At 40.5% G+C, this 21,852-nt stretch overlaps 2 protein-coding genes across 2 annotated transcripts in view; both read left to right on the plus strand.

The window, feature by feature from the left end:
- The window catches only part of LOC135211788 (uncharacterized), a 13,519-nt gene extending 3,155 nt beyond the window's left edge, over window positions 1-10,364 (plus strand). The window contains exons 2-6 of the mRNA XM_064244999.1: window positions 3,532-3,647; window positions 7,919-8,044; window positions 8,271-8,429; window positions 9,526-9,706; window positions 10,274-10,364. Of these exons, the coding sequence (XP_064101069.1) occupies window positions 3,532-3,647; window positions 7,919-8,044; window positions 8,271-8,429; window positions 9,526-9,706; window positions 10,274-10,290 (599 nt within the window). The 3' untranslated portion in view covers window positions 10,291-10,364. The remainder of the gene's footprint in view (window positions 1-3,531; window positions 3,648-7,918; window positions 8,045-8,270; window positions 8,430-9,525; window positions 9,707-10,273) is intronic.
- LOC135212161 (mediator of RNA polymerase II transcription subunit 16-like) overlaps window positions 1-21,852 on the plus strand; it is a 131,012-nt gene that overhangs the window by 54,238 nt on the left and 54,922 nt on the right.

Raw genomic sequence — 21,852 nt, forward strand, 5'->3', positions numbered from 1 at the left:
TGATACCAGATGTCTCTCCTAGCAGCTCCTTTCCATGCCTTCTTATTACTGCTGCATTTTCGTGCCCACCATTCTTGAACATCTTCAATCCCTATATCAATATCCTCCAAAACCCTCCTCTTAAACTCTCTCTTCTTATCCCCTTCCTTCTGTAATTCGTACCATTTAATTTTCCTTATCCCTTTAGCTTTGGTTTTTCTTTCCCTTTTCAACTTCAAGTCCATACATAGCAGCCTGTGTTGGGGGGCTACCATGGTCGCCTGGAATAACTTTGCAGTTCTTGACCTCCACCAGATTTATCCTTTTATACAAGAAATATCTGGGAGAATCTTCCCCCACCCTCTATGTGATTAGGTGTTCCCTTTTCTTCTCAAAAAATGTGTTTACTATTGCCATGTCGAATGACACAGCAAAGTCCACTACACTCTCTCCTTCTGGGTTTCTCTCCCCAATTCCATGGCCCCCATGCACCCGCCCAATCGCCTCGTTTTCACTTCCGACATGGCCATTCAAATCTGCCCCAACTATCACCCTCTCATGCTCTTCCAGTTCTTGCATTATTCCATCCATGTCTCTCCAGAAATTTCCCTTCTCTTCTTCTGTGCAACCAACTTGTGGTGCATATGCGCTTATAATATTCAGAATCTCTCCTCATAACATATCTTCAATCTGATGATACGGTCATTCTTTCTATGCACTTCTATTACCGAGTTCTTTAGTTCACTAGACAGTACTATGCCAACTCCATTTCTACCTTGTTTATTTGCTCCACTATAATATAGCTTATATCCATCTCCCAACTCTTTAGCTTTATTTCCTTTCCACCGCGTTCTTGCACACACACAAATCTACTTTCTTTCTCTCATCAAGTCAGCCAATTCTCTACCTCTCCCAGTCATGGACCCAACATTTAGCTGACATACTCTGAACCCAATGTGAGCTCGCTTCTTTAGCTGCACCCCGCTCCTGATGCAGTAGCCCTCGCCTTACCACAGAGTTAGGGCGATGTCTCTGTGCGTCGTTTACGGAGTACGCCCTAGCATTACCTCTTTTCCATATTTCGGCTCATTCCATTTTTGGTTTTGGCACAGATTTTTACCAGCCGGATGCCCTTCCTGACACCAACCCTCCTATTTATCCGGGCTTGGGACCGGCACCCATAAGACTTGGTTGCCCCCCACCCCAGGTGGCTAGGTTCCAAATAGAATTCACTATTTTATATAAAAATAAAACATTAAACATATTTGCACTAAATCTCTATTCACTTTTTTTTATAATATGTTAAAGCATTCCCCCTAACATGAAAGCCTGTCATGTTATTGTAATCTTAATTGGGCAGCACTATAGCTCCAAGCTTATCCTAAGCACATCAATAACCTAGCTGTACATACTGAGGAACACAGAAGAGAAAAGACGGTTATACAGTGCTACTGTAGTTTCAACACTGTTCCACAGCCACTTTGCAAGCATTTGATGGTTTCTTGCCTACAACAGAAGTCGTATACTTTTTCACACACCATGCAATTCAGCTGCAGATGTCACCTTCTACCTGCAGATAATCAGATTTCTACTCCTCACACAAGTTGAATAAATTATTCCTGGAAAAGAAGACAGAATTCATGGAAAATGTTAATGAGTCAAAACACAGACAGAAAATGAAAACTAGCAAAATCCTTCCTTTTAAATTTGTCTCACATTCAAGTTCTACAATTATGTTGTGACATTCACATGTCACTTTCAAATAAGCCTATGCTACACTCATTCATGCTTTAGTGCAGTTACTCTGTGACAGTTAACAGACCCATGCACACACTTTCAATAAGATTCCTTTCATTCAAGTTCATTTGATTTTCCATTCTACGTTTGACCCAACATTCATGGAAAATTTCTTATTCAACCTCATTTGTTCATGCTGTCTTCCCACTGATTCCAAATGCACTGAAGTCACTGACTTTATCACCTACATTTTACAACCTTTCTTGCATTTAGTATCATATTTATAATTTGTTTTCTCTCATTTACTTTTTCCTCTACTCACTGTCAACATTTCCACTGAAGTGCTGGTCTCTCACTAGAGACATCCATATGGTATTACCATAAGTCTGACCCATTCTTCCTCATGAATAATTTGTTCTCCAACACTTACACTCTTATTCATTACATTCTTTTGCAATTGTCTGGAATTCTGTTTTCTTTTCTACCAAAACCAATAACATTTTCCCAAATATTCATCACATCCCCTTCACATTTAATTCTTGCATTCATTCTCCAAAATTCATTCATGGGTTAGTATTCTCTCCATTTATGTAACAGAGTATGACGTGCTCTCACTCCATTTATACCTCCGTTCTTAAGCTCATGTTCTAGCATATAAATCAATCCATTTGATCAGATTATTTCCACAACATATGGTTCATCAAACCTTTCTCACTACATTACATACTATTATTCCAGGGTATCAAAGTATGGTAATGCATGAGTAGCATCTAAATAGCTCATTTAGGTATTTCAGAAGGTCTCGAGTCATAATCATTGAAATATCCAGCCAATCTGTAGTTCAGGCTGTACACAGTTCAGGCTGTTCACAGTTCTGCCAGTGCGCTTCCAGCCATGTAGTACTCTATGAGAACACCTTTCTTCTTCAGTAACCTGCATACCTTTCACATGGCAAAATGACCAAATCTAAGTTTGTAAATCATTTTATGCAAACAGCCAATGTCACTATTCTGTAATTTTCAGGTTCTGTGTTCCACTTCACGCTTTCCCCCTCACATTGCTTCTATTAACTGATCATCTTGTGATTGTATTAAGAGTATGTGCTCCCTGTCGATTTTGCTTATACGTAGTTCACTCGCCTCTAAAAATGGTATTGGAAGAAGTCATTTTAAATAAATTAATTTCTAGGAGAATCTGACCCTTTTACTTCCAGTTCCCTAAACCCATCACTCTCAGCTCCCATTAATGTATACTTTGTGCATAATTCTTGATATGTTAATAAATTACTATATGTTCCTCTGCTTATCTGCACTATTTTTTGTAATTTTTTAAAATTACCCCTATTCCTTCCTTGTTCTTTCTTTCCCATCTTTGTTTATCTTTGTCTGTCTTCTTATCCATCTATGCACATCTCTTAACCCATCTGCGCTGTGCTTTGCATGGTGGATGATTTGTATTATATTTTCTAGTTTCCAGCCACAATAATTTCTGATTTCTTACTCCTCATTTTTTGCATCTTTTCATCTGGTTGTCCTTATATTGTAGTTTTTTCATGTTCCAGTTCTCGCTCTTCTGTTAAGAATACAGGAGATGTTTGCGGGGCCAGCCAAATGAGTCAAGAAAATCTTACAATATGGTTATCAAACTTCAAAAATAAGGAAAATGATAACCTCAAATTTGATTAACAGAATTCTACCAACTCTTTTCAAAACCAAATACTTTACTGCTATGGGAGAGCTAAGAATATCAAATAGATGATCTTGTTACCTTATATACCTATGTAACATGAAGGTACTGACCAATTCTTTTTTTCAGAGAATGAAGGACTGGTTAGAGTGTCCTGTTTACGATACACTGAGTGTGAGGACCCAAACAGTTTGTTAGTTGCATTGACTGTTGAGAAACCTGTGGAAGGACCAACTCCTCAACCGGTAAGATTTTGATATGCACATTATCATATAAAATGTTCTCTTGCTTTTATCATTAGGCTTCCAGATCCTTGACCCATTGCTACAGTTGGATGGCAACTGAGTAGCAACATCTAAATGCAATTTTGACATTATTCATCAAAGTCTTGTAAGCCATGCACCTCAGCTGTTGACCCAATAAATTGTAGTCAGGTCTTTTTTTTTTTCTTTTTTTTTCTGCATCCTTTTATAAATACAGAATTTATGATAATAACCCTAAAATGGTCTGGATTATGAAAAATTCTGTTCATGAAGCTGATGGAAAGTGGAGATGGATGGCATGCCTCTTGACCTGTGAGACTAGAGTAGCTAGTATGGTTGAGCTGGGGAAAACATTATGTCAGTTCTTGCTCTCAGTGCTTTAGTCTGATTTTGATGGATTGCCAATAAGGTGTATACTTTAGTGGGTCTCTCAGGGCAGTTGCCTTTTTAGTAGCAGTAATATTCCTCTTCCTCTTGTAGGAAAAGTATTTATAGCTACCTGTAATTTGCTAGCAAAACATTATATTTAGAAAACAAAAAGTTAATGAAATACAGTATATAAGAAGTCAAAAAACAAATTAGAGATAATGCTTTGGACTTACCTCTCAAAACTAAGTGCAGATCAGCCTTTTAGCATTTATCACACTAAAGTACAAAAATATAGAAAAAAGCTATGCAGATACACTAGTTTTAATGCTCTCTCCTATGTCTCAAAAACAAGAAGTGCTTGAATGGCAACATTTTTGGGCATAATGTGATTTGATTGTGATCCAAGCATAGCAGAAACATCACCCAGTAATAGACTTCATAGTTTGGGTGCACTGAGCTGTGCCTAGCACAAGTAATACCAGGGGCAGAGGATTTTATAGGCTCTTGTGTAACCTTTGTTCAGCATATGGCACTGTATATTATGTTGTAGAAGTGTTCAAATGCTCAAAACTTCAGCATGATAGCAGTTTGTCTTTCACTCTGGTTTGTCTTTTTGGACAGTTCTGCCTCATGTGAAGTCTTATATAGGTAATTACGTAAGTGAATTTCTTTTGAATACATAAGGGTTTAAATTGGCAGGAACGAGTGAGGGGGTCAAGAAATCCACCCACTTGCTCATTTAGGCAGTGTATTGTGTAGTTATAATGAGAGTGCTCTCCACCAAGGCTACTGTTGAATAGTTTTATTGAATATTTCTGTTTAAGTGGTTGATGGTTGTGTCGTTTTTTTATCAAATATTCTTATTGGGAAGAATGACCAGTGTAGGTATTCTGAATGTGACTGAATGTTGTGTATTTCATGATGTCTATGTTTGCCATTGACCCTTATTAATTATGTCTGTTGTGCAGAGGCCAGAAATGTATGCCATCTCTCTGTTGAACTATGTTTGTGTCTTGATCCCCCTCCCAGTGAGAGAAATACATTTTGAAGATGACGATGACTCCATGTTACGGCCTCTGAGTGAGGTCCGCTTCACGTTCGATATGAAATAATAAAAAAAAAATATTTCAACACCAACAGTTGAAACTGAGGATACGAATATAGAAAGAAATACTAACACAACAAAGGTTTATTTACAAGCTTACTAATGTAGGTAAATGCAGAATGGTATCTCCTATTTGCATAAAAAGATTAGAATCTTACACTGCATGAACTGGGGGAACAGTGAGGCAATTCAAATACTTGCTAGTCAATTTGGCAATTCGTAGCGATGGCTTCACAAAAGGAAAACGGTGATTGCAGACGTCCTCTTGACTCCGTATTGCAGAAACTAGTCTACTTGTAAGGCAGGAACTCCCCAAAAACCTCTAGCAGGACCTTTTCTTCTCTGAAGTCTGCTCGACGTCGAGATAACACGGACGTGCACTCCTGAAGACAACTAGACCAGTATCCAACCAACTCTCGAACAACTTTTCTTCTGATCCTTCGTCGGTCCCTTTCTCTCTTATCTCTCACGGATAATCTCTGCTGCTGCTGATTTCTCACTGATATTCTGATCTATGGCTCTTACTGAGGATATCTCTCTGTGACTGACTGGTGTCTGTCTTTTACGATCTCTCTATATCTCCTCCTCCTACGACCGTCGTATTTATACGGCACTCTGGGGGGCGGAGCCTACGGCAAACGTCACAGACTCGCAAGATTTCCAGAATTTCCTAGATGAATCTAGACGAGGTATTGCATCAGAAATCGCGACGAGTTCCACAACACTCCTGCCGATTCTAGAACCATCATGATAACAGGCACCTCCAACCCAACATGCTAACGCCTCCTTGCTGCCGAACTTCTCGAAAATGCGTTCTCCTTTCCTTTATCTTTCTTTGCCATGAAGCAATTACCATCACACTCCATCAGTGTCTTCTGAGAGCAGTGCCCAGCGAATATCACCTGTATTGTTCCCACCCCAGTCCCTGCTATGCCTGCTGGGACTAGCAGGAAGGCGTGAGTGAACGAGATGATGACCAAGTAGCTTATGGTGATGTGGCTTGGGAGCCTTTGTTCCCTCCCACCTCTAACCCCACCTCAACCTCAGATAGGTAAACTCCGACACGCCCTTCCTGGTTTACCTTTTGGAAACATTTGGCTTCAGCTAAAAGTTTCCGACAAAGGTTGGTGTTTGTGGGCTCCATCACTTTGTAGTTATCTCAAGTCTAATGAGCTGCCCTTTTTGTAAGCAGTTAAGGGGTACTGCTTAGCCCTTTCCCAGGTCTTCCAGCTTATGAGCCTGGACCTCTTGCATCAGTGGACTTCTTGCTGCTTTTGAGCAGCTTTGAACAGTCTTGCCTGCTCTATGAACTCAGACCTTTGGAGTAGGGTGTAACATTAGTATTGGCAAAGAGAGTTGGTGAATTACATGTTCTCCTGCTTAGTGTGGCACTTTGAGGGATGGGGATTCCTTTCATTTATGTTTTTCCTGAGTTTGTGGCAGAAACTCAGAACCCCTCAGTTCGTGCTGAAAATTACAAGTCTTTTTCATTCTTTTCCTTTGATGACTTTGTAGATAATGATTAAGATGAGATACTGTAGTGTCCAGTGGGAGTCTTATGGTTTTATCTGTTCAGGACTTAACACCTTTGACCTTAGTGGCAACAATTGCAGGCATAAAAAAAGAAGTATTCGAGACATGGTTTTGTTCTTTCTGTTTAAGAAAGTCATCTAATGGTTTAAAAGTCATATGGCAAGGGAGCCAAGTCTATACTACCATGGGTGAAGGATCATGAAATCAAAGGAATTCCCCCCATCCCTGGCATTCAGGGAGAACTTCTTGGTGTCTTTATACTTGAGGTACATTGTCCACAGGTTTTGAGGTACATTTTCCTTAGGACCTATCGTGGCTGCTGAACACTGGTAGTTACTTAAACTCAATTTGGATAGGGTAGCATCTGGCTTACAGTGGTGAATGGTTGGATGATTGAAGGATGACAGGTACTCTTTCCCTTTTGTCTCCATTTGTATTCTTGATGGTTCAGTCAGATGCAGTTGAGTTACTCAAGTTAGGTTCCAGTCTCTGGCTTATATAAGTCCCTCTTTGAACAAGGAAGTGCTGGTTCTATAGCACAGATATTTTGTCTCAGTGTTATGCTACCTTCTAAGATGGGCATCCTTCTATCAGGAAACCGTAGTTCTCATTTTGTAGAGTGAGGTTACAATAAGCCAAATCTGGCACAGGGCTGTTATCTGTGGCATTACATGTGCCAGGATATATAGGAGGTCAGAAGTCATCCTTCCCCTGTTCACTTAAGTGCTGGGCAACTGACATTTTTGGGTGAGAGCAATACCAGTCATGATGCAAGATAAATCCTACTGCCAAAGGAGTGAATTTTACTGTAAAAGATGAAGGTTGGTATTCTTGGCAGAATAAATTGCAAATTTGCATTTTTCCTAGATATACAAACTTGAAGTCTTTTAACATAATCACACACTAACCAACCCTTAAATAGCCTGCTTGCCCAAGAAAAAAAGTTATTCTACTCGACTGAGTTGGTGGGTTCCTCCACACCCTCGATCATTGCTGCCAGTAAACTACCTGGTTATAAACTTTGAAAACCAGAGCAACTCTCTTTGAAGGTATTCTATAAAGAAAATTTCAGATTTGTATACCTAGGAAAATACAAATTATCTTTAATAAATTTTTTGATGTTCACACAAAAGTAGAGGATTTTTGTTTTTCCAGTTTTCCTGCTTGGATTTGTTTCACTGATCTTGTTTTTCCAAGAAAAAAATTCTTCCAAACAGTGACTAAATTAAATTCATTTTTCTTATAGGGAGCAAATACAAGTAGCTCAACTTCAGTGGTTCATTTGGTACAAAGATACCAACTTCAAGATCAAAGTCGTCCGCTTCTCAAGTTATTCATGCCCAAGCCTGATGCCCCAGGTATCACTACAAAGGTAGGTATTATTTAGGCACTTTGGCTAATATTTTTTTAAACATTTTATCTAGAAGAAAATGTGCTCTTTCTTGGTTAAAGCTTACAGGATGTGGCATAACAGAAACTTTTAGTTAGGTATTAGTGAATAGGAGACTGGAACTCTTATGGTGACAGTAATTTGGAAAATATGCCAAAAATCAGAAGTGCCTTTACATAATGTAACCAATTTATTTTGTGTTTTTCAGGAATGGATGTGTGTGGGAGAATGGATATCGAGTAGTAGTGTGGTGACTCTGGGTACTACTCTTCGTCATCTTATTCCAGGCTCCCAGTTACCATTCATTGTTACTGCAGCAACAAGTGATGGTTATATATATGCAATTAACAGGGATACAATGCAGCAGGTACAGTCAGTACCATACGTTTTTCATTTATTTACATATTCGTGATTGTTTTGGGATGCTGAAGTTTTTTTATTCCATCTTGTGAGATAAAAGAAGTAGAATTAACCTTTATTTTGTTTACCTTTTACTAGGATTGTTTCATTAGTTTTCCTCTACATTAGTGTTCCTAATTAGCTGTCTTTCTTTGGGGATTAGATCAAGATGGATCCCTATCCATATAAAGTACCAACTTTTAGTATGACTTGTACTACTGCTGTTTCAGTGTGTTTGGTAGCCAAGAATGATACTATATTTAGACTAAAGCACCTCCTTACATTATAAAATGTTTTGCATATTACTATATCTCCAATTGTCTGATGAAGATGCATGCTTGTTTCCCTTTGCTTGACCTTAAACCCATTATGTTTACATAGTCTATCAGAGCACTTAGTGCGATTCCTAATTCCTAGACAGTACAATACGATGTGCAAATTTACGTTAGGTTAAGGAAAATGTCTGAATTATAGGGGAGTAACATTTGTATGAAGGTACATAATATTGTAAGATGACTTTGAAATTAAATTAGGGTGTTGCAGGATGATAGTTGGAGTTATATTTTTGTTTGGACTGTCAAGTTGGGCAATGAACTGTTAAAATAGGCTGTTAGAAGCATTTTAGGGGTGTATATACTTGAGAGTAACAGTTGTAGGAGGTTAATGTAAGATGACTTTGGATGTTTTAGGATGATGGTTTGGGGTGTATTTTTGTTTAATATATTTAATTGTTGTAGTATAATAATTTAAGGTATGTTTTTGCTAGAACTATTAAATTAGGCAGTGAACAGTTAAAATATGCCGTTATAAGTGTTTGGCTTAAGGGGTACAGGGTATTTGGCAGTTATAAGCATTTTTAGAGGCAATTTTGCCACGGTGGGTTCTGGAACCTACCCCCACGAAAAAGTCTTGGGTTTTCTATATTGTTAAGCAGGTTGCTTCATTGGTTTGCCAGTCTGTTGTAAACATTCAGTATGTACTAGACTCGCTGTAAATCTCCAGTTTTGCAGACCGTATGGCTCATAGTTTGACTAACTTCAATTGAAATATTTTTCTCTTGTCAGATAAGCAGCCACAACATACAAAATACTCGGGGATCTGGAGATGAACCTCCCATAAGCAAGCGTGCATCAGTAGATCGTCGTGTAGTTTCACTTTCCCATTCATGGAATGGCTTTTCTCTTCTGGCAATGGATTCTCTTGGGAGCTTACATTTTCTCACTCTAGTGAGGCCTGTGGATGTTGGTGAGTATATTTGATGGAAATATGGTGCTATACGTAGTATGTTTAGTGTTCAAATCCACAAGGTTAAAGGTGTACTTAATCACTCAAATGGCATGTGGCATGCATTAAATAAGCGTCTTCTACATTTGTTTTAAGGTAATGAAAATTAGAATTAGCTGACTGCAAAGTGTCTGTGATAAAAGAAAATTTCAGATTGCTTCTTAAGGAAAGTTGACTCTACCACCTTGACCAGTGTCTCGTCTTAGCTTTAGCAAATGTCATTTTCTGCTCATCTTGTTTTGAGGTTGGTTTTTGAAAGTTGCCTATTTCATATTTTCTCATTTTTATTGTCATTAGAGAAGTCACTGAAGTGATTTCATTTAGTAGTGGAATTATCATTACAGATTATCAATTAGGCTATATTAATTATGCTATCATTTAGGGTATACCTTACTAACAGTTATTCAGTGGCAAGGCTGCTGTGTTGTAAACCCTGAACTAATTAGTACTTCTAAGTTGTTTAGATATTTTGTGCTTTTGAGTATTTTTTCAGAATTTTATTGCTCAACCAATGTTTCTCCATAACAGATTGCCTGGCTAACTAGGATTTGTATTGATGATGGAAAGGTTCCCAAGGAATTGGTGATGGGAATAATGATTTTGTTGGTTAAAAAAGAAGAGAATAAGAGGCAATTGTAAGAATTATAAAGGCCTTTATGTTACTTAGCATACTGGGGAGGTGTATGATGATTTTGTAAAGTATGAGGTAGAAACTTATAGTTGTAAAACGGTGTGGGTTTGAGACAAGGCAGAGGATGTTTGAATCAGTGTTTGTTAAGAAAAAGTTTTTATAGAAGTTCAAAAGTAAAGAAAAAAAGCTGTTTATATTTCATAAGGATCTAGGAAAAGCTTACTTTAGAATCAGTAGAAAGGCATTTTGTGGCCAGTTGTAATATAGTCTCCATTCTTTTATAAATTAAATTTAACAAAAATATGTTGCATCATATTTCAATATTATCAGTATTGTATTATTGCATTGCTATATTTTGAGGTACAGGCAGCCCTTCGGTTCAACCAGCAGGCATCACGTTAACACGGCTATCCGGTTTTACGGAGCTTGTCTAGCGACGCTGGTAACTGATTTTCGGTGCAGATCTCTGATTAGCAGCGCTGATATTTGGTTAGCAGCGCCAGTCTCTAGTTAACAGCACATGTCTCTGGTTAACGACGCTGATATTCGGTTAGCGGCGCCGTCAAGCAGGTTTTTAGTGCTGTTATTGCCGATTTTCAGTTAGTAGCGAATTTTGGTAAGCAACATCGGCCCGGGAACGGAACCCCCACTGTTAACTGAGGGCTGCCTGTATTACTGTTATGAATTGGGTCACCAATATAAATAATGCAGTGGTGAATGTATTAATTTTGGGTTGATCAGTGTTTTTGCTAAATATAAAGTATGCCATTTAACCAATGACAATTGTTCTCCTAGCCATATTGGTAATGGTTCTTAAAATATTCTTTCCAGGTCCTCAGTGGGTGCCAGTCCACTTTAAATCTTACTGCTTGAATTTGCTCTGGTTAGTTGGTTATGATTGGTGGGATTTGTTGATCTTGTGTCCCACATCGTCTGTTCAAAAACTTAGTGACAAACTTACTGAGACTTTCATGCAGCATTCTGTTCCCTTGGTACAGCATCTTTATACACGATTTTTAGTTATGAAAAACATCTATGTTAAGGTGAGTAGAATGTGCATAATTAATACATGACAGTGTCACTAGAAATCACATGTGGGGGGAAATATGTAATGTTTTTCACTTTGCTTTGAAATCGGAAAATAATTTGTTTATGGTAAAGGAAACAGGACAAAACTTTCTATGAGCTTATTGGACTTGAGTGGTTTGTTAATCTGTTCTATGAGAATTTCAGCTTTAGTCATGTAAACCCTCACCTCTTTGTCAAGAAGTTCTGATCTTTGTATGAATAATTTTTTTTGACATTCTTTACCCTCATGGTAATGGCTGCCTGAACAACTTTTGTACTGATGTAATTAATGATCTGCAGCGGAATTCTTTTTCATCACATCCTTCATTTTTGATCTTAGTTGAGTTTTGATGCAATATTTCAATTAATTTTTTCATAGTTTCCTCTGAACAGCCAGTGAAACTAAAAGTCATTCATGACCAGGAGGTCATGTTTTTTTTTTAAAGTTTTAAATTTTTATTTTATACTTTTGCTGAAAATTATGTCAGTTTACTTGCAGTTTATTTGAATGCATCTTTTTATATTATTGCCTTGATCATTGTCAACAGGTTGATGGGCAGTCAGCAGCAGAGGGCTATAGAAGCTCGACTCAACACAGTTAACAAGCTATTCAGCAACTGTTTAGATCCTTACGTCCAGTTACCTGTGATGTTGCTACTGCAGACAAAAACATTAGTGCATCATTACAAGGTAATTTCAAACACAATTGCTGAAAAGTTTACAGAGAGGTGAATTTTTGTATTCACTTTTAATGTTTAATTTTATAGTGTCTATCTTGCAACAAAGAAGTGAAAGTTGTCTAGGAATTTATGCCCTGTAGGGGAATGTTGCCATCAGTGCACCTCATGCGGTTTATGAAGAACAGAAATAAGAAAAGTTTCACACAAAGAAAGTTCTTTGTATACAGTATACAACATGATTTTCATGCAAACCTAGAATCATATATTGCTTTTCTTCAGTGCATTGCTATGACAAACATTAGATTTCAGTATTGATCTGTTTGTGGGGTGTCCAACAGTTTATTTAAAGGTTTTTGTTTCATCTGCCAGCTACCTTCACTCCAGATCTTACGTTTAATTCCACCTTTTCTCAATTTTTTCAATACCTTTTGCCTCTGTAATGCCCAGTAATTGATTGTGTTCATACTCTCCTGAGTACTTCTTTCATACTGTGCTGGAGCTATCTTCCTTCTCTATTCTTTTCAGTGTAGTGGTTAACTTTGCCCCTTGTATATTGTAATTTTTCTTATTCATCTGGCCCTTTCTCCTCTTAAGTGTTTTGATTTATTGAATACACTTCAGTAACAATATGGTACTGATTTCTTAACAGCTTTTACCAAATCATTATTCCTCTGGATTATCTCAGAGCTCTATCATTTGTTTACACCATCTTAAAAGTGTCAGACATCACATTCTCCATTGGTCATATCATTTCAACATTCTCCAGTCCATATTTCTTCTCTTCAGTTTAGTAAATTATTAAACTCTTTTCAAGTTTAATTTCTCCAGTTTTACATTTTATAAGTCCTTCTCTTTTAATAGTTTTCACACTTTCTTCATCTTTTTACCATTATAAGTATTGCCTTTATTCCATTTCTTTTTAAAGATTCTAATTTTATTCCTTCTTTCTATTTCTCTTTGTCACTGGCATCTGCCTCCTGGACTCCCATTTCTTGTACCCCTCATCCTCTGCTTGAGTCTTTTCTCACTTCCCTGTGTATACTCTCTCTCTCTCTCTCTCTCTCTCTCTCTCTCTCTCGTCTCTCTCTCTCTCTCTCTCTCTCTCTCTCTCTCTCTCTCTCTCTCTCTCCTAATTTTTCTTAATTTCATGAAGTACATAAATGTTTGTTATGTTAGACATGGCTTGACTTTTGTAATATCATGTATTTTTTCTTTTAAGTCGTCCATTCTTTACAGAAAGTAAATTATGACTTGGTTCCTGTGCTAATATGCAATCAGTCCCTCTTGGGGAATACTTTCTCATTGTCACATTCTTGAAATGTCTCTAACTTTGTCATCCTCATAAGGGTTAGTGCCAACAATGCATCTCATTGTGTATAACCATTACTAAAGGGTGTTTGCAGTATACCTGCAGCCCCTAGATGCACCCACTTTTTAGCCTTTTACTTGACCTCTATTCATGCTTTTGTTCTTCAGTTTTGCTCTCCAAATCTGTTAACTGTTACTGCTTTCAATTTTTGTACTTCATTTCCTTTATTTTATGGATCTCTTTACCATACTGTCCAACCACTCAAAATCATTTTTCATTGTCTGTAGCACTGAATGGCAAAATTTGCCCATGTATTTGGCTTAACAGCCTAACTTTCATATAACAACTGTATTTACAATAACGTTACTTCAATTGATAGGTAAATATAGAATATGACAGTACATGAAAAAGCATAATAAATTATAATAATTTTACAAAATATGAAGTGAGCTTGACAGTGAGCACAATCTGGGGTTAAGTTTTACCATGTGTAGGAATTTTATACAAAAATCATATAGAGAAGATTTACAGTAAGGTCAAATATATTATAAAGAAAAAAGTTTGTAATGGATATGTAACAAAAATTTTTCACCCAACAAATTTCACTGTAAGAAAAGTCTGTTATCCTTGGTCAGTTTTTATTGTACATTGCCTCAGACTTTTCTTTCAGAGTAAGCCATCAGTACATTTCTACACTATTTCAAGCTTGACCAGACCACTAAGTCACATTTCCAGACTTGAAGTGTTGGTGTAAATGAATTATGTCTAAACAAAGATTGATATAGAGCAAAGAATTTGAACAAATTGACTGACTGCTTGGTAGGTAGATACCAAATCAAATGACTGAGCATCAAAATGTGGAAAGCCATGCAGCTGATCTGAAGGGTACAGCATTAACCTTAGGTACTGCTTAAATGGGGGTCATCTTGCAAGGCAAACTGCCGGAAGCAATGCCCATATGGTAGGGAACAGTAAAAGAAAGAGACTTTACATACTATGAAGGCTAAAATACTCTAGTCTTGTACATAGCTAGTGTTCGCAACTCCTTATTGTGAACTTTGATCATTGTATTTCATGTCGGTTATGAAACTGTTGCATAGTGTTTTTCATCTCAATGGAATTTATTTTCTGCTTAAGTTAGGGGGTTCCTATACTTCATATTGTAATATTGTAATGAATGCTTTCCATTATGGAGCATTATATTGCTTCAGCACATGGTGTCTCCCTAGAGGGCTACTGCTTATAGTGTTCGTTGCATGAAACTTTTAGATGATATTAAGTGTTCTTTGCGATTGTCCCTTGGACTCCAACTACATATGTTACTGCCATTACTTTTTGACTATTACCTTTATCTTCTTGCTCAGGTGTCCTATTTGTTTAACATTACCTTGCTCGTAATTTTCACTTCTCATTATGTATGTGTCAGGTATACTCTTTCAAGAAGCTAGATACTTGACTCAGTGGTCTCAAATTAATTTGATAAAAATAAAGTGTAGTTTTGGACATTGTATGAAGTGTTTGATCCTCCACCTATTACTATAACTAGTGTAGATGGTACTCTTTTGATTGTATCAGTTAAGTGATCTGAATTATTTTATAATTGAAATTTAATTAAAATTACATATTTTTCAGCTTACTTAGAAAGTCGACCATCTCTAGATATTTTAGACATTGATAAGTCTTTAGACAATATACTGACCTCAATCAATATCAAAGACTGTCAGATTGATCCTGGGATGCTTCAGAACCTCCAGCCATTGATTCAGTTCTCAGTTGATCTGGCATTGTTTATCCTCTTCATGTTGGCACAGAACTCCAAGGTAAGTGCAGAAGGTTTGTAGAATGTAGCAGTGCATGTGGAGAGGGGAACATTATCTTTTTGAGGATCTAGGCATAAAATAGTCTTTACATTGTGTGCACTTAAAATGTATTTCATGATCCCTGACATACACAAACTTTTGTATAGTACAGTATGCTATTTGTAAATGTAGCCTTGAGGATTTTGCCCACAAGTGGTAAAATTGAGGACAAATCAGTTTGAAATTGCATGGTAATTATCAAACCAGTTACTGTATTTTATTCACATGATCAAACTCAGAGCAAATAGTTATTTGAAAGATGAAGATAGTCTTGAAAGAAGAATTACTTGTATCATCTTTTTTGGGAGTTAGTCTTATGAGCATAAGTTTGATTCCCAAAATGATGATGCAAGTGCATGTGCGGCTGAATGAATGTACGGTGGTCCCTTGTATTCGCAGGGGATGTGTACCAAAACCCCCCCGCGCGAATAGTTAATCCTGCAAATAGTTGGAACCCCCATAAAAAATGCTGAAAAACAGCCTATTTTGTTAGTTAAAATTCAAGAAAAACCCAATAAAAATTTTTATACTTGGTTTTTTTAATAGTTTTATCACAAAAAGTGCATATTATGATGAAATTGATAAAAAAACCCAGGAATTTCTGGATATCTCTCTCAGAAAAATACTGCTAACAGGCGAATTTTCCGCGAATATTGAGGGGAAATGTTCCCAAGAGAAATCTGCGTATGCGTGAGTCTGCAAATCCAGAGAATGCGAATACAGGAGGTCCACTGTACTTGCAAGGGTAACCTGAAGGTGGTGCTAGTGAGATGGTATGGGTTCCAGGAAAGTTCCCAGTTGTAAGCTTCCACTTATTGGTGGTAGGTTTTTGTTTCCTGATATTAGCAGTCATGACTTGGACCATGGACATTATGGTCTCTCGTTTGTCACTTTTTCATAAGTTGTATTTTATTAGAGGTCTTTCACATTCACCATCAATCCCTGATCCCCTTTTTCTGCTGAGAGCAACTAGTTTTGCTGAACATCAGCACCAATATCAGTAAAAGCGCTTTGCTGTTGGACTTTGCACTTACATGGTCTTTTTATTCCTCACACCATTGGACTGTAGAATGGTCTCCCAGAGGATGTCATTCAATTGAAACATCAGAAATTTAAGTAAAGATGCAATGCATTACTACCCTAATGCTATTTTCCTTGCATATTAATACATTTTTATCTACGTAATATTTAATTTATTTCCATTCACCTTCTCTTACTACCTAATGAGCATCATATTCCTTGGAAGTTTAGTTTTCAAGTCAATGACCCACGTGGACCTGTTCCATATGAACAGGTATCGTCTTGCAAATATAATAATAATAATTTTTTTTTTCAACATTGGTGTATGAAGTGCTTTACTGCACTCACCTTGGCTTTTGTTGAATGTAGCTCATTATTATTCATAGGGGTTAGTTTTTGTACTGAACTTTCCTGCCAGATATATACTTAGCTTACGTCTCTGACGTCACGACAGAATTCAAAACTCGCGGCAAATGCGACAGGTAGGTCAGGTGATCTACCCCACCCGCCGCTGGGTGGCAGGTGTATGAACCAATCCCCCTTTCCAGTCATAATTTTTCTGTCGCCGGTGTCGACTAAACATCTGTTGTCGATACCTCTCGATTTTGGATTATTACTCGTTTTCGCCCTGGATTGTTTCATCGGACTTTTGGTGAAGTACTTGCTCCTTGCCTCGGCATTTGCGATTTGTGGACCGGTTTTGGATTATTCTTTGATTATTCTTGGAATTTCATTATGTCTGAGTTAGAAAATTAATGAAATCAACTATGTTCAGAGTTTGTTCTGTTAGCGATTGTAAGGTGAGGCTACCGAAAGCTGCGGTAGACCCTCACACAGTATGCATGAGGTGTAGGGGAATGACTGCTCATTTATTAACCCTTGTAATGAAGATGGGAATTTGAATGAAGAAGAATGGAAGGCGCTTCTTCTTATGTAAGAAAGCTTGAGAAGGACAAGGTTAGGAAAGCTTCATCTAGGAGTTCTAGTAGGTCTCGCGCTAGCGAGTTTGAAGTTGATAACCCTGTTGTAGACGTAGCGCCTTTACCAGTTTCAGCCCCTGCTTCCTGCACCGAACCCGAAGATGCGCCTTCGGAGTTGGACACTATGAGAGCCACTATTCGCAGCATGGAGCGAAAATTAAAGTGCTAGAAGGTAAGAGTGATAGCAATTTGTGCAGTGATCCCAGTGCAGTGGAGGGTGCGTCTGATCGGCTCCCTAATGCTTCTAGGCCTAGACCTCTTTCCAGACTCCCAGACCCAGTGGAGGAGGAAAGTCGAAAGCCGCAGGAAGGTTAAGGTAGGGAGAACCCCCCACCGGTCAGGAGGCGTCCCCTCGGTAGCGCCTGATGTTCGATCCCAGGCTACCTGGATCGCGCCAAGAGAGAAGTCTTACGGCAATGCTTCTCGTCTTCGCCTTCTCCTTCGACCCAAACGTGGTTGGAGCTCCTCGGAAGCTTCTCGGCCGTCGAAGAGAGCCTGGCAGGCTCTTCCGCTCTCCCCTCCAGCCCTGAAGTTTTTTCGGAAGATCCTGGATTGGATGTGAAGAAACCGAGGATTTCTTTGGAGTTTCGCTCTCCTAGTAAGGATCGAGCTGCGTCTCCCGTGAAGGACTTTGTTAAGTCTCCTACACGTGTGTTGGCTAGTCTGCAGGCGCAGATTACGGCTCTGGCTGACTCTTTGATTGTGACTTCTTGTCGTAGGAAGGACGTCTCGCTCCCGGTAAAGAAGTCCAGGCGCTCTTCTCCAGGTTTACGCTATTCGTCAGTAACCGCCCTCTCTCCAGGAGTGGATCGTAGTACGAGGCGCTCTTCAACGGACAGGCGCTCTCCTGCAGACATCGTTTCTCCGTCGGACAAGGGGCAGGCTTCCCGTAGACGAGCCTCTCCTGACAGGCGCTCCCCGTCTAGAGACAGGATCTCTCCCGCTGGCAGACGCCAGGAGCCTGGTAGGCGTTTTTCTCATGGTAGCCGCTCTCCTTCAGGCTTTCGCTCTCCTGTGACCAGACGCCCTTTGGTAGACAGGCGCTCTTCTCCTGTCAGCCGCCCTTCGCTTAGCATGGCACCAAGAGCCTGGATAGGCGCTCTTCTCCTTCCAAGGCGGTCCTTCTCCCGATTTTCGCTTCCTCCCTGAGTTAAGGCGCCACGGGAATCTGTCAGACGCTTCTCGCCTGGTAGGCGCCTCGTCGCCAGAGATTCTGCTCTTCCTCGCAGCAGGCGCCAAGAGCCTGATAATCGCTTCCCGCATGACAGGCGCTCTTCGCCAGGCAGCCGCTCTCCTTTAGACAGGCGCCAGGAGCCTGATAGACACTTTTCGCCTAATAGGCGCTCTTCGCCTAATAGGCGCTCTTCGCCTAATAGGCGCTCTTCGCCTCCGATAGGCGCTCTTCGCCCAGATTTCGCCTTGCGTTTTTTTTTTTGTTTAGGCGGCCAAGAGCCTAGAATACGCCCTCATCCTGACAAGAAGTAGTTTTCAGGCAGAAGCTCAACGGAAGTTATAACTTCCCCCCGGTTAGATGTCAGAGTTCTTCCAGACGTTCTTCAAGGTATGGACTCTCGGCTGAGGACAAGACAGCCTTTCATCGTAAGGATCGTGAAGGATCTTCGGGGCGGAAGAAGAACAGGATCCCTCGGAAGAAGAAAATTCCTAAAGATTCCTCCGTTTCTTCATACAAGCGTTTGACGGACCTGTTGCTTCAGGAATTTGGAGACGCCCTTTCTCCTGTCGCCCCGGCCGCCCTCGCCTCTTTCGTTATTTTCGACTTCGAAAACTTCGAAGGTTTCATCCTGTGTCAGGATGAAGCCGGCAATCTCTATGAAGAAGGCGCTTAGAGGTTTTGGTGAGTGGCTTCTTTCGAAGGGAAGTAAGAAAAGGGAAGTGGTGGTTTTCTGCCTTTCCCTCCTTCTCAAGCTTACTGGGAGGAGACTAGGATTCTGGTATGAATCGGGAGAACCCTTGGGCCTCGTTCTTCCATCCTCGGCAGACTCGGACTTCTCTTCACTGGTGGATTCCTCTCGACGCTCTGCCCTCATGTCTGCTAAGACGACATGGGGGAATGAATGAGCTTGACCACTTGTTGAAGGGAATGTTTCCGAGTCCTGGAGGTGTTTAACTTCCTAGACTGGTCTTTGGGCGTTTTGGCCAAGAAGACGCAGACCCCGGATTCCATTTCTCCTGAGGATCTTATCAGTGTTCTCACGTGTATGGACAAGGCAGTGAGGGATGGATCGAGTGAAGTAGCTTCACTTTTCGGAGCGGAGTGATCAAGAAGAGATCTGTGTACTGTTCGTTCCTGACGAAATCAGTATCGCATGCTCAGAGAGCCTCTCCTGTATTCTCAGCTCTCTCCTCAACTCTTCCCTAAGAAGATCGTTCAGGATGTTTCTTGTGCCCTTTCAGCTAAGGCTACACAGGACATCTAGCCCAGTTCTACCAGGAAGCCTCACTCTTCTTTCCAAGCTAAAACCAAGAGAGAGACTCCAGTTAGGCAGGAGCCCTTTCGAGGAGTCCCTCCTGCCAGAGCTTCTTCCTCTAGAGGATCTAGAACCCACTAAACGAGGAAGACCTTCTCTAGATCCATCAGAGGGAAGAAGTAGGATTCAAGTTCTCCAGACATCAGTGGGTGCCAGACTTCTGAAGTTTGCCGAAGTCCTGGGCCCAGACAGGGGGCGGACAACTGGTCACTCTCAATTGTCCCGCAAAGGCTACCTCATTCCCTTCTTATCTAGACCTCCGTTGACGACGACTCCGAGGGAGTTGGTAGCCAAGTACAAGGACCCCATCATGAATCAAGCCCTCTCTCTAGCAGTAGATCTTATGCTGGAGAAGGAGGCGATAGAACTAGTGAAAGATCCTCATTCTGCGGGTTTTTTACAACAGACGTTCCTAGTTCCCAAGAGCTCAGGAGGATGGAGACGGTTCTTGGATGTAAGCGCCCTGAATGTCTTCTTAGAAAAAAGGAAGTTTCCGCCATGGAGACAACTTCTTCAGTGTTGGCGGCTCTTCGTCCAGGGGACTGGATGGGTGTCCCTAGATCTTCAGGACACTTACTTCCATGTGCCTATCCATCCTTCTTCACGGAAGTTTCTGAGATTCATGATGGGAGGGAAGATCTTCCAATTCAGGGCCTTGTGCTTCGGCCTTTCGACAGCCCCTCAAGTTTTTCACGGGTTTAATGAAGAATGTAGCGCAGTGGCTACATTTGGAGGGAGTGAGGCTGTCTCTCTATCTAGACGATTGGCTGATCAGAGCAAGCTCACAAGAAAGATGTCTGGAGGACCTACAAAAGACACTGACTTTAGCAAGTTCGTTGGGGCTTCTGTTGAACTTCCAGAAGTCACAATTAATCCCCAGTCAAGAGCTGATATATCTGGGGATTCGGATGGTTTCTCCGGATTTTCGGGCATATTCGTCACAGAGAGGATTGCTCGTTGCCAAGAGAAACTAACGACCTTCCTAGAGAAAGATGCATGCATACGAGGGAGTGGATGAGTCTGTTGGGGACAACTTTCCTCGCTGGAGCAATTCGTTTCTCTAGGAAGGTTGCATCTCAGACCTCTCCAATTCTTCCTTTACCGGAACTGGAGGTGTCTCTCTCTAGACCTGGAATTCTCCTTCAGGATTTCAAAAGGAATCAAGAAGGACCTTCTGTGGTGGACAGTCCTCTCCGATTTGCAGAGGTCTGTCTCTGTACATGCCAAACCCGAACCAAGTATTGTTTTCCGACGCGTCGGAGATGGGTTGGGGTGCGACCCTAGGGTCAAGAGAAGTGTCAGGCACCTGGGAAGGGGGAACAGGTGTCCTGGCACATCAACAACAAAGAGTTGATGGCAGTGGTGGCGTTAAAAGCCTTCGAGCCCCACGTCCGAAATGCTATAGTTCAGGTCAACTCGGACAACACCACAGCCTGGCTTACATAAGAAAGCAGGGGGGGACACCACTCTTTCTCCCTGTACGAAAACAGCGAAGGACTTGTGTTGTGGTCTCAGGCAAGGAAGATCGTTCTCCTCACCAGATTCGTACAGGGAGAAAGGAATGTCAGAGCCGATCTCCTGAGCAGGAGGAATCAAGTGCTCCCCTCGGAGTGGACTCTGCACTCAGAAGTTTGCCAGGACCTGTGGAGGTTATGGGGCAGACCTCATATCGACCTTTTTGCCACAGCAAAGAACAAGAGAATAGACCTCTACTGCTCCCCGATCTCGGACCCAGGAGCAGTGTCAGTCGATGCTTTCCTTCTAGACTGGAGAGGTCTGGACGTCTATGCTTTTCCTCCATTCAAGATTCTGAGTCAAACACTCAGAAAGTTTGCGGCCTCGGAAGCGACAAGGATGACGCTGGTAGCTCCATTCTGGCCGGCCCAAGATTGGTTCACAGAGGTACTGGAATGGCTGGTGGACTTTCCAAGAGCTCTTCCACAAAGAGTAGATCTGCTCAGACAACCCCACTTCGACAGGTATCACAGAAACCTCCCCGCTCTCAATCTGACTGGCTTTCGACTGTCAAAAGTCTTGTCAGAGCGAAGGGGTTTTCAGCTAAGGCAGCGAA

Source organism: Macrobrachium nipponense, chromosome 40 (genome assembly GCF_015104395.2).
Source record: "Macrobrachium nipponense isolate FS-2020 chromosome 40, ASM1510439v2, whole genome shotgun sequence".
In the NCBI taxonomy this organism is placed as follows: domain Eukaryota; kingdom Metazoa; phylum Arthropoda; class Malacostraca; order Decapoda; family Palaemonidae; genus Macrobrachium; species Macrobrachium nipponense.